This window comes from Camellia sinensis, chromosome 4 (genome assembly GCF_055761805.1).
Source record: "Camellia sinensis isolate YWXY chromosome 4, ASM5576180v1, whole genome shotgun sequence".
NCBI classification, from domain to species: Eukaryota; Viridiplantae; Streptophyta; class Magnoliopsida; order Ericales; family Theaceae; genus Camellia; species Camellia sinensis.
The window spans coordinates 109,241,268-109,258,920 of NC_138964.1; the positions used below are offsets into that span (position 1 = coordinate 109,241,268).

General features: G+C 37.4%; 1 protein-coding gene across 1 annotated transcript in view; it reads right to left on the minus strand.

The window, feature by feature from the left end:
* LOC114280119 (uncharacterized) overlaps positions 1 to 16,546 on the minus strand; it is a 33,977-nt gene extending 17,431 nt beyond the window's left edge. Inside the window, exons 1-2 of the mRNA XM_028222469.2 lie at positions 16,362 to 16,546; positions 15,601 to 15,772 (exon numbers count right to left, since the gene is read on the minus strand). Of these exons, the coding sequence (XP_028078270.2) occupies positions 15,601 to 15,772; positions 16,362 to 16,409 (220 nt within the window). The 5' untranslated portion in view covers positions 16,410 to 16,546. The remainder of the gene's footprint in view (positions 1 to 15,600; positions 15,773 to 16,361) is intronic.
* Positions 16,547 to 17,653: the final 1,107 nt, after the last annotated feature.

Consider the following 17,653-nt stretch of genomic DNA (forward strand, 5'->3'; position numbering starts at 1 on the left):
GCTTCTCCAGAATACACACCAGCCTCACCAGAGTATACACCAGCTTCTCCAGAGTACACACCAAAAGCCTTTTCTCCAGAATATTAGCCAGTACCACTAATGAACTATCAAAACATTTCAGAATATGTAAGAGGAACAAAACAAGGAGATACTAGGTGTAGGTCTAACTCTGAGCTTGTAAAAAAGGCGAAAAAACGACTGCACTTCAAGGATGATGTGGTGAATGGCAAGTGTAGGTCAGATGATGAAGTATGGAAACATCCAAATAAACAAGCAAAGTCATCTCAAATTGAGGATCTTAATGAAGATTGGGAACTTGACTTTTCTCCTGATAGTTCGCCATACACATCTCCAGACAGGACATACGATGGAGAAAGTGTATCAAGTGACCACTTTGACTTTCCTTGTAATGTCATCACTGTGGAGTAAATTTTGAAGAGTGAGAAATACATATTATTCGCAATCCAAGTGATGATGAGAAAGCAAGAATTGAAGCTAGAAGGGAAGTGGAACATCAGGCAAACATAACAATCTCTTTAAAAGATGAGGGTTTTGAAGCCCATCAAAATTTTATTATTAAAAGACCAAACGACTAGGGCAAAGTTGTGAAATTCGAACCCCTAATAGGTTTAAGGCCCTTCGAGGCAAGAGGTTTACCTCAGACCCTCCATCAACCAGAATTCGAGAAATTTTCACACCATGGATAAGCCCAGTAATCAAGGTTCTGAAAAGCGGTTGCGGTCGCCGTAACGGTGGCGGTGGCGCGGTTGCGGTTGCGGGGTGTAAAGGCCGTAGTGTAACGGTTCCGGTAACCGGAACCGTGAATTTTTTTATTTTTCGCACAATTTGAAAAAAACTTATCGATACGCATATTTTTTTTCCATGATCATATTTATTGGGTTAAAAATAAATATTGATCAATTTTTGTAAATTTTTAAGTATGATCCAATATATTTGATATTTTTAAATCACTATAAACTGAGTTTTTTACATTTTATTTTAATAATTAATGACTTTATATTATACAAAAAATCAGTCACTAACTATTATATATAAGATAAACAATAACAAAAGTAAGGGAATAAATAAGTGCCTAAATATATATATATATATATATATATAAATATACATATTTTCAACAAGCCAAATAAATAATGACCACAATTATTATTATTATTATTTTCAAACAATATATAGATGGACACATACAAACAAAATGGTTGAGTGATAGCAGCTGAATAGAATAACATAGGTCTTACAGCTTCAACAAATCAATAACATATTCTTTATCTTCCCTCTTCTCTCTCTCTATCTCTTGCTCTTCCATTTTCTCTCTTATCTTCCCTCTTCTCTCTATCTCTCTTCCCCCATTTTCAGTTTTTTTTTTTGTGTGTTTTTTTGAAAGAAACAGTTTGGAACCGTTACGTAATGGTGCGTAACAGGCCGTTACGGCTGTTACGGCGCTGTTACAACCGCCATGGCAGCCGCTACGGCCGACACACCTGTGAATCTCAATCACACTGCAAAAGCGGCCGTAACGGGTGGCGGTAACCGCCAAAACCGTTACGTAACGGCGTTACGTAACGGTTGCGACCGCTTTTTAAAACCTTGCCAGTAATAATCAGAGGCCGATTATGGTCTGCCATTTCAGCACACATGTCATTGTCACCAAAGGTTACCATAGCCATGCATGTAGTTGTCTTCTCTTGAATTCTACCCACAATTTCTTTGTGGAAGTCCTCTAGCTTAGACAGGGCATATAGTAAAGACTTTCGAAGCTCTGGAGACATTTTCAGTGCATCATATATGCTCAACAATGCTGGAATTTTCTTTAGATGAGCTAGTACATCGTATTTCACTTGTTCTTCCTCTAACAAAACCTGTGGAACTTCTGACGCTTAAGGGTCCTGAGGATTTCGAAATTTCGTCCGGTAGGTCAAGTAAGTCTGGTATACTTCAGCAACCACCTTTTCATTGACCTTAACTTCTTTTATTCCATCACTTATTTAGACCATGTTAACTGGTCGAGCTATAGAGTGATCATCATCATCAGTCACTTCTTCATCTTCCTAGAACTGCATTACTCTCCCATTTCTTAGGTACCAAGAGTCATGCCTATAAAAGCATTGGGATTCTACAAAACCGTTCTTCATGGCCTCCCAACTAGGCACAACAATCCCTTCAAGGGAGCAATACCAATCAAAGGCGATCCCCTCCAAACAAGGAGGGAACCGTCTCAGGCAAAGTGCTTGATTTTGAGCTGTTTCCCCACACTGTTTCAAAAAATGCCTAATATGTTTTTGAGGATCTCCATACCCCTCATATAGGACAAAATTTGGAAGTTCGCATCCCTCGGGAAATGGTGTTTGCTCTACCTATGAAAGGAACATACCCCTTGGGCGATAAGTGCCCATCTCTCGAAGATCATGGGTAGTTTCAATCTTCTCCTCAATTGTGCTTTCTATGAGACCATATGTTTGAGCAGATGTACCCTTGTCCTCCAAAGGTTCTGACATCTCAATTTCTATTGGCCATTTTTATAAAATGTCCTATAGAATCGATCAGCCATGGTGTCCCAATCTGGGATTGAATTAGATGGAAGGATGAAGTACCAATCTGCTCTCACCTATCCAAAGAAAGAACGAACTGTAGTAGAAGTAACGCCTGGCTTTTTACTGTGTTTCCACATTGTGCAAGGAAACAAACCAAATGGCGCCTTGGACAACCTATCCCATTATATAAGGGAAAACGAGGTACTATATATCCTCATGGAAACTAGACCCATTCGACCCAATTAAGGAAAGGGTGTCCAAAAATTTGATTTCTTTCAATAACCAAATTTTAATGGGCTTCAAAACCCTCATCTTTTAAAGAGACTGTTACTTTTGCCTAATGTTCCGCTTTCCTTCTAGCTTCAATTCTTGTTTTCTTATCATCACTTGGATTACAAATGATATGTATTTCTCGCTCTTCAAAATTTATGTCCATAATGATTACATTACAAGGAAAGTCAAAGTGGTCACTTGCTACACTTTCTCTATCGTATGTCCTGGCTGGAGATGTGTATGGCAAACTATTAGGAGAAAAGTCAAGTTTTCAATCTTCATTAGGATCCTCAATTGGAGATGACTTTGCTTGTTTATTTGAATGCTTCCATACTTCATCATCTGACCTACACTTGTCATTCACCTTATCATCCTTGAAATGCAGTTGTTTTTTCGCCTTCTTCACAAGCTCAGAGTCAAGCCTATACCCAGTATCTTCTTGTTCTGTTCCCCTTATATATTCTGGAATGTTTTGATAGTTCATTGGTGGTACTGGCGAATATTCTAGAGAAAAGGCTTCTGGCGTGTACTCTGGAGAAGCTGGCGTATACTCCAGAGAAGTTGGTATATACTTTGGTGAGGCTGGTGCGTATTCTGGGGAGCTAGTGTATACTCTGGAGAGTCAGGTGTATAGATAGGAGATGTGATACAATCTCCTTCCCTAACAAACTTCATCTTCATCTTCATCTTCATCTTCCTCGTCATCACTCAAAACAATGATGGTTAGGCAAGGGGCCAAAGTAAACTTTTCCTCACTCCTTTCATCAAAATATGTCTGCAACCCCAAAGATTCAAATTTTGAAGGCATGAATTCCTCTAATGTGACTGGGATAAAGAGACATTGTTCTAATTGTTCATCAGGAACCCACTTCTCCCCTTTTTCCTTTCTTGGGTCCTCCTTTCCTTTTCTTTTACCTACTTTAGCCTTTTTCTGTTTCTTGGAAACTTTTGATTTTTTCTTCTTTGAAATTTTTGGTCTTTGTTGTATTGTAGAAACAACCACATTTCTAGCTTCCACTGTGGCATTTCGCTTTTTCTTCATGCTTTTCGATTGATAAATGACTCATTCACCTTTATTATGATTGTTGATCGTGATTAGGTTAACAGATGCTTTCTCTTAAGGAGGGAGCTCAATAATCTTGGAGTCCAGAAATTCCTAAATTCTATCTTTTAGAGCAAAGCACTCCTTTATTGGATGGCTATTCAAACGATGATAGGGGCAATACTTTGGATCGTTCGTTCTTCTAACCTCATGTGGTCTTTTCACCTTAGGGAGAGCAATCAACTTTTGCTCCAACTGATCTTCAAACAACTCTTCGACCAAATCATCTATAAAGAATATTTCTTCTCCAGCCTTTCTTTCATAGTCACCTTTTTGAATTCCTATGGCTTTTTAGCCTCAACTACAACGGGACCCTTCTTTTTGGTTTCAACTATGGCTACAGTCAAGGACTCAACCCTTTCAACTGCTCTAGACCTCCTACTCTTAGACAAATGCAGCTCCATATGTTGATCTTTAGTGCATAGATCGTTCAATCCTTCAAAATTTTGAGTCATAAGAGTCATAGAGAGCTCATGTCTGAAGTTGTTAAGGCACATCCGAATTAACTCTAATTGCGTGAACTTTTGAGGGCAGGCAAATGTCAAAGCTCGCCACCTTGTAATGAAATCTGTGACAGGCTCATTGTCATGTTACTTGGTCTCAATCAGCTCTGGTACTCTGACTTGCCTTTGTGTGTTGCAAAACTATTTAAGGAACTCCTTCACCATGGAATCCCAATTGGAGATTGATTCCTCAGGAAGGTTGGCATGCCATGTAAACGCATAACTTTCGAGTGATTGGACAAATAACTGCAGGCAAAGGACCTCATTCTGGGCTATTGGCCTGCATCTTGAAAGAAAATGAGCCATATGTTGTCTTGGATCTTCTGTCCCACCAAACATTTTTGAAATCTGGTTAGGAAAAACCAGAAGGAAATGAAACAGCATCTACGCATGCTAGGTAAGGCTTTGTAATTATTCAAAAGTTCTCATCATCTTTCTCCTTGATTTTCTTTACTTGTTTCCTTACCATATCATCAATCATAGGCATGAGCATTGAATTCATGGCACCACCGGTAAGATAAGAGTAACAAGGACCATTGCCCCCTGGGGCTAGTGTGGTTTGTACACCTATAGATGTTGCCACAACAGGTTGTGCCATTTGTTTGGGTGCACTTCTTGTTCCTGCCATTTGGGTCTGTAACTGTTGCATATGCTACAACATAGCAGCCATTTCTTGTTCTCTTCTCTTAAGTTGTTCTTGTAAAGCCACCACTTTGTCCATGAGACCTTGTTGGTCCTGTTGGCCTTGCGAATTTTCACCATTCTTTTCAACATCAGTCATCAAAAATATTTTCCAAGGGTTATTTACCCTCTGCCTTTGAGAGGTTTGGCTTTCCAGTGAAGACAGGACTTTCCATTTGTTTTTGGCGTTCATCTTTCGAGAGAACCTTTTCAACAACTCCTATAACATTTGTCGCCACTGTTCTTCGTTCCAATTTCTTTAAGGCCTTATTTTTTCTTGGCCTTTGTCTTTTCGAAACTGGACCATTTGATGACATATCAAGTCAAGCCCTAGGGGCATAAAAGGATGCATTTGCATTTTTGCAAATTCCTCGAGTTGATGTTGATGCAAACCCTGTTGGGCCAACGGGTGCTCCTTTTTTTGATTTAGACCCTCATAAATGATGGGGTTCTGAATAGGCAAACTTTGTGCTTTGAACAGAACTATTGGTTTGTAAGCCTCAGTTGTTTTTTTATCAACAGAGGCAATTGTTTTTCCATCAATAGGAGTCTGGGTCATCACCCTCCTCCCAATGGCCCTAATGATGGCCATGTTTTTAGTAAAGGCCCTCATCTGGGCAAACTGTGCCATTTTGATGCAGTCTTCTACCTTTGTGAGTAGCTGGGCTACAACATTTTGTGTTGCCCCTGCTAAAGCTGCAACAAAGGTCGTAGTTGCAACTCGATTAGCCTCCATTGCCCAGATTGGGAAGCTCTTTGTTTGGGTTGTGGCCCTCACCATTGCGTACTACTTCAATGCCTTCTCATAATCTTCAGCAATCTTTTTCAAGTTTTCAGCTTTCTGAAGAAGTGTGACCTTCATGATGCCAGTTGCCTTTGGGACAACCAAGAGCATTCGCTCCGGAGCCCCTTAGGCGACAAGTGCTGGGGAAAGAAGTGCATCTTTCCAGGATTTCGCTAGCTCTACCTTTGGGACAGCCAAGAGCATTCGCTCCGGAGCCCCTAAGGTGACGGGTGCTATCTCCACCCTTCGGGATTTCAGAACCACCAGAGTGTAGGTTACCCTCTTGATAGTTGCTTCAGCATTCTTATAACAAAATAATACGTCAGTAGATTTCAAATATATATGTATATATATGTTTTTTTTTTTTTTTTGTTCTTCAAAAGATGGGAAGAGAAGTAGGTCCCATTAGGTGTGTCAGAATTTGTAGACACAAATTTGGAAACATGAAGTATTTCAACACATTTCAAAATTTATGTTACAAATGTCTACTGTTTAGTTTTTTTTTGGGACTAAACAATGTTGATTATTTGAATAGCAAGTTTCTATTTCCGATTGTAAAAAATCAATGTATAAAGAGAAAAATACAGAGAGAATAAATGTTTCTGATGATCTTATTATTGATTGATGTCTTGATACATTACAAGATTGTTGTCTTTATATTTTGTACAAGAATGCCTATTATATAGGAGATGATTCTGGAGTAGGTGAGGAGTGAGTGGTGGAGAGTAGGTGAAGTGGAGGTGGTAGTGGTGTAGTGGGTTAGGTTTAGTGGAGTAGGTGAGGTGGTAGTGGTGGTAGGTTTATGGTAAATTCTAACAGCCCCCCGCAAACTCAAGAAGGATAGAAACTAACCAACTTGAGTTTGAAGAGAGGAACAAAACAAGAAAAATACATAAAAATAAAAAAGGATAGGAGACACTGTATGGTCGTGTCAGACCGTTGGTGAAGACACTGAAAGGTGGTGTCATAACGTTGTAGAGGACACTGTATGGGGGTGTCATAACTTTGTAGAGGACACTGTATGGGGGTGTCATAACGTTGTAGAGGACACTGTATGGTGGTGTCAGACCGATGTAGAAGACAGTTTATGGGGTCATGTCGGACCGTTGTAGAAGACAGTTTATGGGGTCATGTTGGACCGTTGTAGCAGACAATGTTGTGACAGTTGTTGTGACAGTTTACGGAGTCTTGCTGGACCCTTGTAGAAACTAACCGGAATCAATGTCGGGACAGTTTACAGAGTCTTGTCGGACCCATAAAGGAGCTAACCGGAATCAATGTCGGGACAGTTTACAGAGTCTTGTCGGACCCTTGAAAAAGCTAACCAGTATCAAATGTCGGGACAGTTTATAGAGTCTTGTCGGACCCTTGGAAAAGTGGCACCCTCAAAAGGTGTGCCCAATTTTGTCAAAAGGCGTGCCCAATTCATCAAAAGGTGTGCCGGACATGATGGCGAGGCACGTGGGCGCCTTGGCTTGCGTGCCCGTTTGTCGGCTGGTGGTAAGAGGCGCGCGATGCGCGTGGCTGCCTCGGCTATAAGACAGAGGCTGAGGCTGAGGCTGAGGCAAAAAAACCTGCGAGAGATATTCTGAGAGATTTCTGAGAGAGATACTGTGTAACACTCTGGTGCCCAGAAAATGGCTTCATCGTCTTTCCCGCGGGCTGCTCACCCTCTTTCCCGACCTCAACGAGTCAACGAGAGAGAGAACTGGTGCGGTGGCACTGGAAACTCAACCAAGCGCCCCGGAGTTTGCTCCGTTGAACTTTCCGATGCGGTCGGTGGAGCAAAGAATGGCAATGCAGTCAGATGTGGAGGCCAATCAGTATACTTTGAAGGCATGTGTGGAAAGCATGACGGCGGTTACAAATTTGTCGAACCGGCTGCAGAGTAGGACAAATGAGGTGCAGCATGTAAACGCCCAACTGGCTCTGCTCCAACGCATGTATAAGGATGCGCGAGCAGAGATAAGTGTGCTAAGGGCAGAAAACAAGGAGCTGAAGCGGAAGGCCACCGTGATGTTCCGATTTGGAGGGCCGCCATATGCTGCAGTAGAGGAGCAGGGAGTAGTGATCATGCCCAGTGGAGTGGGAAACACGGAGGCAACACCGGCAAGGGCCGTCCAGGACGGAGGCAAGAAGAAGAGACCGGCGGCAGAGTAGAGAAGGGATGTCGGTGTGTGGCCGTCTGCAGAAAAGAAAACAAAGCCGTTGTTTTTGTTTGTGTTTGTTTTTTTTTTTTTTTTTTTTTTTTATGTGTAAAATTGTGATCGGGAGTGATCCCGAAGATGAATAAAATATGAGTTGGTGTGCAAATTTGTAATTTTTTTTTTTTTTTTTTTTTATGTTTGTTTATTTTTATGTTATTTTATTTTGTGTTCTGTTGTTGTTGAAGAGCATGGTGATGAGGAATAGATAATGAAAAAAAAAAAAAAAAAAACAGAAAGGTGGGAAGAATAATAAGAATAATAAAAATAAAAAATGTATTAATGGGGAAAGCATAGGCGCTTGGTGGGTGGAATAAATGAAGGCAAATGATGGAGATGACAGACAGCATTTATTTATTTTTTTTTTATTTTTTTTTTTTTCGCCATGTGGAAAGAAGAAAAAGAAAAATAGATATATATATATATATTTAAAAAAAAAAGTGGAAAATGTGATGATGGTGTTGGGTGGAAAAGATGTTAAAATATGTTAAAATGGAAAATATGTTAAAATAAGAATAGTGAATGGGTGGCCCGAGGAGGTTCGATGCATGTGCTGATATATTTATTTATGTTATTTGTTGTTGGTGAGTATTGTTTATTTTATTTGTTTTTGTTAAAGCTGCCGAGAGAGTGAGAGAAGGAAAGAGAGATGAAAAAAGAGAACCATGGTTAGGCCAAAGGTTTTGCAGATCCTTCTGATGGAGGTGCAGCTGTAAAGGCTGAATGAGCCAGCTTGACTCGCCGGTGAAGCAGTGGATTGATGGAGGGAACGGAGTTGGGAGAAGGACAGACACAGCTTCTGTGTACCAGTGCCCAGTGCCAGAGTCAGATGAATAAAATTCTTGATGACACAGATCTTGATTCCATCATTGACGGGTACTCCGATCTTGAGATGGTTCAGTTTACTCTTCATGAAGTATTGGTTGCTTCCATTAGCCAAGTAACAATGAAGAGCAATGGGAAAGGTATTAGAATAGTTAATAATTTAACAGAAGAGACCATGTCTGAAACCCTGTATGGAGATAGTCTGAGGCTTCAACAGGTCCTAGCCGATTTCTTGTTAATGTCGGTGACTTTTACACCAAATGGAGGCCAGATCGTTGTTGCTGCTAATTTGACCAAAGATCGTTTAGGACAATCTGTTCAGCTTGTGCATTTGGAATTCAGGATAACACATGCTGGAGGTGGCATGCCAGAAGAACTTTTGAGCCAGATGTTTGGAGGCGATGCAGATGCATCTGAGGAGGGCATCAGCCTGCTGGTCAGCAGAAAATTGGTGAAGCCGTGGACGACAGCGACTATTCCGATGATTCAGTTATGGGATTCGTGGCAGCGGATGGAAGGTATGTGTAGAGGTCCGGCGGGCGGCCAAGGCGAGGCTGCCGCCCGCCGGTGAAGCAGAATGACTAGGTTGTTAACCTTGCTCTGATACCATGTAAAAAATCAATGTATAAAGAGAAAAATACAGAGAGAATAAATGTTTCTGATGATCTTATTATTGATTGATGTCTTGATACATTACAAGATTGTTGTCTTTATATTTTGTACAAGAATGCCTATTATATAGGAGATGATTCTGGAGTAGGTGAGGAGTGAGTGGTGGAGAGTAGGTGAAGTGGAGGTGGTAGTGGTGTAGTGGGTTAGGTTTAGTGGAGTAGGTGAGGTGGTAGTGGTGGTAGGTTTATGGTAAATTCTAATCTATATTTCTGATTGTTAATTACAAATTTTATTTAAACGAGACCTTTGATTAATGAAGAACAAAAAAACCATGACCAAAAGACAAATTAAGAAAAAGAAATATTTTATTGAAATTGTAGGGATTTAGAGCCCTTATATACAAAAATACAATAGTTGGGTTTGGAACCCTTTACCTAATGCTCACCATTGTATCAAATACTTGTAGTGTAGTGTAAGCTCTTGACTTCTTCTTTCTTGTTGTATAAGAGGGTTCAAGAAAGTTGTTGGAAAATTAGAAGATCTTCGAAGATCCTTGAAGAAAAATTTGAATTCTCTAGAAGATGATGAGAGACTTAGATTCTTCAATAGTCTCAACTAAGAACACAAAAGAAATGAGATGATGGAGATAAGAGATTGGGTGAAGAAGAACGCAAAATAGTTAGAGAGAGAATAATGGCAAGGCTCTCCCATAGATCTCTCACTTTCACTCTCAAGGTTGATAATGGAGAAGGGAAATTAGTTCTTTCCCAAGAGTTTTCTCTCCAAAAAATCCATCCCTTGTAAAGCTATGGGTGGGTGCTATTTATAAGCACCTTATGATGTAGAATGGAGCCCATGTGCAAGTCACATGGGGAATATTCTCTCTAACCACTTTGTTTGAGGAGGTGACCTCTCTAAGGATGAGGAAAATCCTCGAAGAGGAGATCAACCTCTCGGCAAACCCTTCTTCTTAGCCATACCTAACCAATGATCCCTAATCATCCCAAAGGGTCAAGAGTAGTCCCAGAGGACGTCCTGCCACATAAGGGTCAGGGGTGATTCAAGAGAACGCCTGCCGCAAATATTGCCGAGTCTCAGGGACCCCCTAGATCGTGCCACCTCGACTCGGGTATAAGCTAGTTTAACCGAAGAGTAAATTTATCTTCACTCACCGTCCTCGGGATCAGGTCTTTTATTCGAACTCCATTACGCCCATGGTTCTGGTGCGTAGATCCCGGAAAGCTCCGAGCCCGCAAGTGTTCTGGGACTCATTAACGAAGCGACTTCTAAATTGCATCTGAATCTGTTCGAAGCCAAGTGCTTCGGATCTCTAGGTTCGTGGATCCGAACCCTTTCGAGTCCGAGTGCCTCGAATCTCTAGGCTTGCTCAATACCCTTTCGAGTCCGGGCCCAAGTCTCTAAGTTCGTGGATCCAAACCCTTTTGAGGCTTAGAGCGATTCAGCCCGTTTGATGGCGATAAATCCAGGCCCACCAATCTTGGACTTGCGATAAATTCGGGCCCACCAACCTTAGACTATTGGGCCTAATTAATTTAGTGGGCTCAAATTAGCTTCTCTTACACTTGTAGTGACTTCTCTCTCTCTCTCTCTCTCTCTCTCTAATCTTCTAACCTCTGATTTCCGATCCCTCATATTTATAAGAGGGCCTCATCCTCAATTTGATTTTCAAAATAACGCCATATGAATTTGGGTGATTAATCGTATATCTGATTAACCGTATCGACCCTCCTGTGTGGTGTCTTTGCTGTAAGCTCTACAAGTGTCATCTTTCGTAGGCTCCACGTGTCACTTGAGTATCTTAAATAATATCGCTATGATACAACATCATTTTATTTATACACTTCTACTGACCAAGTTGATCAATATAGGAAGTGATCAGCTACAACATCCCCATGCTAAGAAGCACGGACACTTCTAGGAAGGTGACGTATCCGTGTCGGGTACGTGTCGGACACCGACACTCTTTGGACACTCTCAGGACACGTGTCCGACACTCTTCAAAACGTGTCCTATTGTTGAAAGACTTGGACACTCTTTGGACACTTGAAGGACACACGTGTCAATCGTTTAAACACACATGTCTAACGATTAGACATACGTAAAACTAATTATAAGTTTGAACAAAATAACTTAAGATACAATAACAAAATAAAAACCATATAAATTTATAAGAATTAGTGTCATATTGTATTTTTTATTATCTTTGAATGATATATTCATATATATATAACAGATAATAAATATATAAAATTATGTATTTCATGCGTGTCCTCCTCGTGTCGTGTCCTGCATTTTTTGAAAATTAACGTGTCGGCGTGTCCGTGTCGTACATGTGTCGTGTCACGTGTCCGTATCCATGCTTCTTAGTCCCCATGTTTTCAAAATCGGACCGGTGAGCGAACCGAAAAAGGGACCAGGTGGACGGGTCACCGGTTCAACCGTCGGGTCAAAGCGGTCGAACCGTGATGTCATAATTAATATTATATAATTAAAAAATATAATTATAAATTATAAATAAATAAAAATATATATAAATAATCAAATTAAAATAAAAATTGTTGCATAGTATTTATTAATAATATTTAATAAAGTCATAATTGTTAAAAAAAAAGTCACTTATTTTAAAGAAATTAATTTTTTTAAACATTCCCTCCAAATAAATTGATTGAATGCTATATTTAATTTTGGAGGGAAATGAAATTTTCAACTCTCCCTCCAATCAATATGTTTCAAATAATTTGATTGAATCCCACATAGAATTTTGTAGGTTCTCTTTGAAAAATCTTTTTCTATAAATAGGAATAAACTTTCATAATCTTCTCAAGCTTTCAATGAGACTCTTCCTTATGAGAGGAGACTCTTGAAATAAGAATTTTTAGTCAAAATTTTGAAATATATTTCAAATCCTACATGAACTCTTGCTTCAAACTCTTGCTTCTTTGGAGTATTTTAGAAGACCACTACATCTTTTCCTAAGCAAGACCTTTTGCTTTACATAACACCTATCCATGTATTTTTTTTCCCTGCAACCTTTTTTTTCTCCTGCAGATTTTATAGTGCATATTAGGTCTTCATCTTTCCAGCAGAATTTGTTCTTGGAGGATACAAAAGACTCCCTTCTAATCCCTTCATATTTCCAGCAGAAATTGTTCTTCTTATATTTTTAAGAAGACACAAGAAGGTCATATCAGGTAATTTTCCTTCTTTTGTTTGTCTTTCTTCTTTTTCTTTTTCTGTTTTTTTCAAACAGCAGCAACCCCCCCCCCCCCCCCCCTTTTTTTTAGAATCTAGAACCTCCTCTTTTAACAACAAAATTTTTTATGTTTTATTTTTTTTGAAAGACAAGGATTCAAGCCAGTACTAGAAATTTTTAAAGCTGAGACATCTTTTTTACTTAGCCCTCCAGTAAAAACTTTTTCCTACACGTACCTTTGAACCTTTTTTTTTTTTTTTTGGTGTGTATAACCTACTGCCATGTTTGTTTAACAGATGTGGCCTAAATATGAATAAAGACATCCCATTTTGCTAGACCACAAACCCAAATAGTCAAACAAAGACCCTTCTTGAAGTCAAGACAAGCATGTAAAAACTGCAGCCAAAATTTTTTTTTGGCTGCTGCCTTTTTTTTTTCTTTTTTTCTTTTTTCTTTTTTTTTTGTTTTGAGTCTGTCTGTCATGGTAAAGATCTGTTTACTGCCTTATTTTTTTTGGAGTCATGCAAGCATGACTTTAAAATAGCCCAAGTAATGTCCTTTCTGATACAAAAAACACCTGTTACTAATGAAGTCTCAACCCCTGTTTTCAGAAGCTGAAGCTCCCTTTTTTTCTTCTCTTTTTTTTTTTTTTTTAGAGCAGTCCATTTTTCTTTTGAATTAGAAAAGAAGCAGCCTTCTTATATCGGGTATACACCGTGCCTTGCATTTATATTTGTCTCATTGTCCTTTACCAACACAGCAGAAAGCACCCTTTTTTAATATAGGCCAACCCTTTCTTCTTTTTATAGCAAACTAGTACTGCTACCAACCTCTTTATTGGCTCTTGTATTTTCCAAATGACTCCTGCAACTCTACTTTGGGCAACAGCCTCATATAGATTTGCAGTATTTTTTTTTTAGGCAACCTGGAAAAGACACTTGAATATCTTCGACGTAAAGAGAGGGATGTATTGGATAAATCTGGTCCGAAAATAATTAGGCACAAACCTATCACTGCTTTATTATCACCCGCCGAGTTGGACCCTTACATCCATTTACATACGGCTTCCGAAGACTTGGTTTATACAGAAATTCGAAACTGCTGCGAGATTCTTGAGAAAAGGCACTCCAAATCAATCGGTTCATTCCCTGTCTCGATCCTTTGTCCATTTTCTGAAGACCTTGATTGCTCTAAATTTAATACTCTTCTTAGGAGAATGAAAAATGAAAAATTGAAATGGAATAATTCTTTTAATGTCCGCGGCATCTCTACGCATCTTCAATCCCCTATATGGACTTTTTGGTTGAATGACGTGCTTTCCACATTTTCTCCTATTTTAAAGAAGTGTGAAATTTATGCCGCAATCTATGTATCCCAATTTTCTTATGCTAGGAATGTCGCCCTACTCAAAGGATTTTTAGAGCGATGGTCGCCAGACACCAACACCTTTAACACCATTTACGGCGAACTTGGGATCTCTTTATAGGACCTTCGTCGCATTAGCGGCCTCCCTATCCTTGGCGAGTTTTATGAAGAGTTCACCCCCTCTAACAACGTTCTAAGTTCGTCCAAGACATCCAAGGCGTGTCGTGGTCTACGGAGGGTTTGCGGTAAACCTCTTGCCTCAAAAGGCCGTTTTTGTCTAGAAAAAACCTATGATTTCCGACAGTGGCAGTGGTGATTTGCAGCAGTGGCGGTGATGATGTGCAACGGTGACGAGCGACGGTGGCCAGCGACGGTAGCAAGCATCAGGGGTGAGCAGGGGTGAGGTTTGGTGGTGACTGTTCTTTTGTGTGTGAGAGAGAACAAAGAGAAAAAAGTGTTCAAGTCTACAAGGAAGAGAAGGGGCGCCAATATTAATTCTTTTCCCTCTAAATTTTTTTTTCTACCTTTAGCGACTAAACTACTATTTGTCGGAAAAGGTAATGTAAATAATGACTAAACCTTTTGTAGCCAAAGATTTTTTAATGGTGACTAACATATTCGTAGCTAAAAGTATCGTTTGGCTACTATTTTTTTTTTGTTGGCAAAAATTGATATACGACAACTAAATTTGTTTAGTCACCAAAAGTTCATATTTGCCAACGAAATTATTTGGTCGGCAAAGAGTAACCCAAAAAATATGCCTATTATTTGCCGACTAAACTTCCTTTTGTCGCCAATTACAAATATACGACGACTAAAACAAGATTTCGTAACCTAAAATCTAGACTATCGCCGACTAAAATTTTTTTAGTCGCCTATTACTTCATATTTAGTGACTAAATTTTTTTTAGTCGCCAATAAATAATATATCTCGACTAAAATAATATAGTAGCTAAACCTTAAACCAACACCGACTCATAAATTTTTCAGTTGCTAAAAATGTCACTTTGGAGCCTAAATTTCTTTTGGTCGCCAAATTTAGTTGCCAAATGTGTAATTTATTGTAGTGAGTGTCTAGATCTTTAAAATAAACATAAAACGTGACATGTTTTGAAGAATGTCGGACACATGTCAGAAAGTGTCCAATACGGACACATTACCTTCTTAGAAGTGTTTGTACTTCGTAGATTTTATCTATCAAAAAATAGACACAGATGGTTTAGATTGAAAAAAATATAAAAAAATCAGAAGTTTAAGTTTAAATCAACAAAATTAAAAATTCAAGTTTATTTTGTTACATAGATCAAATTGTAGAATTTTTTTGTAATTTTCCAAAATAAATAAATAAATTGATTGATTAAATTTTTATAGTAACTAGAAATAACATTCTCTGTTGCATGTTTATAGACTGTTTCTTTCTAACATTTGAATCATACAATCTATAATTAATAAAAAGAAAAATTAAAGCGAAATCTACAAGCATACCTGTTCCAGAATTGCCAAGAAAAACCATATGGAAAAGCTTTGGAGGAGGACGTCTGAACCCCAAGCTACAACGCCTCTCATTGGCCTCTATTTTCAAGACGATTTCGTTTAGTTGTGACTTGATTTCAGACAACCCAACTATCTTTGATATTTCTTTCTTAACTCCTTCCAACTGAGTAATTATACCCCCAAAACAAAACAAAAAATTAGATTAGAACAAATGCGATTAAAAAAAAATTTATTCAGAATCAAAAATTAGACCCAGGGGTTTATTTGATAAATGTAAGATTGATATACTTTTTTAACTTTTTTACGAAAAATGTAAAATATTATTAGAATTAAAATGATGTAGTATGGAGGTAACGTACCCAAATAAGATATAGTGGTAAAATATTATTTTAACACATGCCAAACAAACTTTCAATTTTTACTGCTAGTAATGTGACAGTCATTAGAATATTAGAGGTGGTTTAGGATGATCTAAATAAGTATATTTTTTGCCTTTTTATAAAAAGATGTGCAGAAAAATAGAGAAGTGATATGATAAAAAAAAGATAAAAAAATAAAAAGTGTGTACTTATTTTGAGTAGCCAAACTTGATCTAAAAGTAACACTCTCTCATATTTTCTTTAATTATCAATCAATTATATCACTTACCTATCCTTAAATCTAAAAAATAGATAACAAAAAATGAGTTTGTATATTATTTTTCAAAAAGAAAATCACAAAATAAGCAAGTAAAGAAAGGGAGAAGAACTCACGGTAGGCATGTCTTCGGTGTAAGAATACGAATAAACGAACATCGCCATGACGACTGCCTTCTGAAAATACAAACCCAGTAGAGAGATTATAATTGCAGACAGCAAGTATAACTCCGTTCAATCACCCACAAAACCCTAAACATTTAAAATTCTTTAAATTAGATTTTTTTTTTTTTTTTTTTTTTTGAATAATGAAAGAGTAAGCCACGTGTATTTCTAAAACTTTTGGCCAACAAATCGAGCAAGGATTCTATCTTGGATCCTTTTCTGGCCCTTTACTTGGTGAGTTATTGTTATTGAGTCTATTTTTTAACTTAATTTTTATGATTCGAATAGATTATATTTTAATATTTGTCATATATATTATATTTGTACAAAATTAATTAAATTAAATATCAAAAATTACGTGAATTAAAAGTTTTATTAAATAATAAAATTGTTTATTAAATTTTTTGTAATAAATGATTTTTAATTCTTTCGATATTCGATAAACTTAATTTTATACATATATTATACATAACAAATTCTAAAATACGAATGGTTCAAATTATCGAATTTGGACTCAAAAATAGGCCTAATGACCCACCAAAATAAAAAGCCAAGGAGAGGATCCTTGCTCCAACAAATCAAAGTTTAGATGTGTCTGTTTGTTTTAATTTTTTTTAAAATTGTTTAGACCATTTTTCATTTATTTTTAATGATTTTTTTAATATTTTAATCAATCTTTTGTATTTTTTAGATGATGCATCTAAAAAGACAAATAAATTGGCTAAATTATTTTTAAAAAATCACTAAAAATAAACACAAATGTGTGTGTATTTTTTTTCGAGTTTTTATTTGTTTTTAGTAATTTTTTTTCTTCATATTTTAGTCAATTTTTATTCTTTTTAGATATATTTAATCTTGATATATCTAAAAAGTATTAAAAAAATTTGACTAAAATATGAAATAAAATCACTAAAAACAAACAAAAGTCTATTTAAAAAGAGTTAATTACCTAAAAGTCCTATTTACAAATGTTATGGTAAGTCAGGTCATATTTAAGATTTTTTGAACTAATAAGTCCTATTTAGTAAAACTGAGAATATTATCAATTTTTTTCAATTTCTAAAACTAAGAATATTATCAATTTTGCATAGTAATGTTCCAAATAATTGTTTCACTAACTAATAGAAAAAAAAAAAAAAAAAAAAAAAAAAACAGAACATGAGATTAAACTTTTTTGCCTTTCTACTTATTGGTTTGATTCGACTATCCAATAAAACTGAATATATTATCAGTTTTTTCAATTT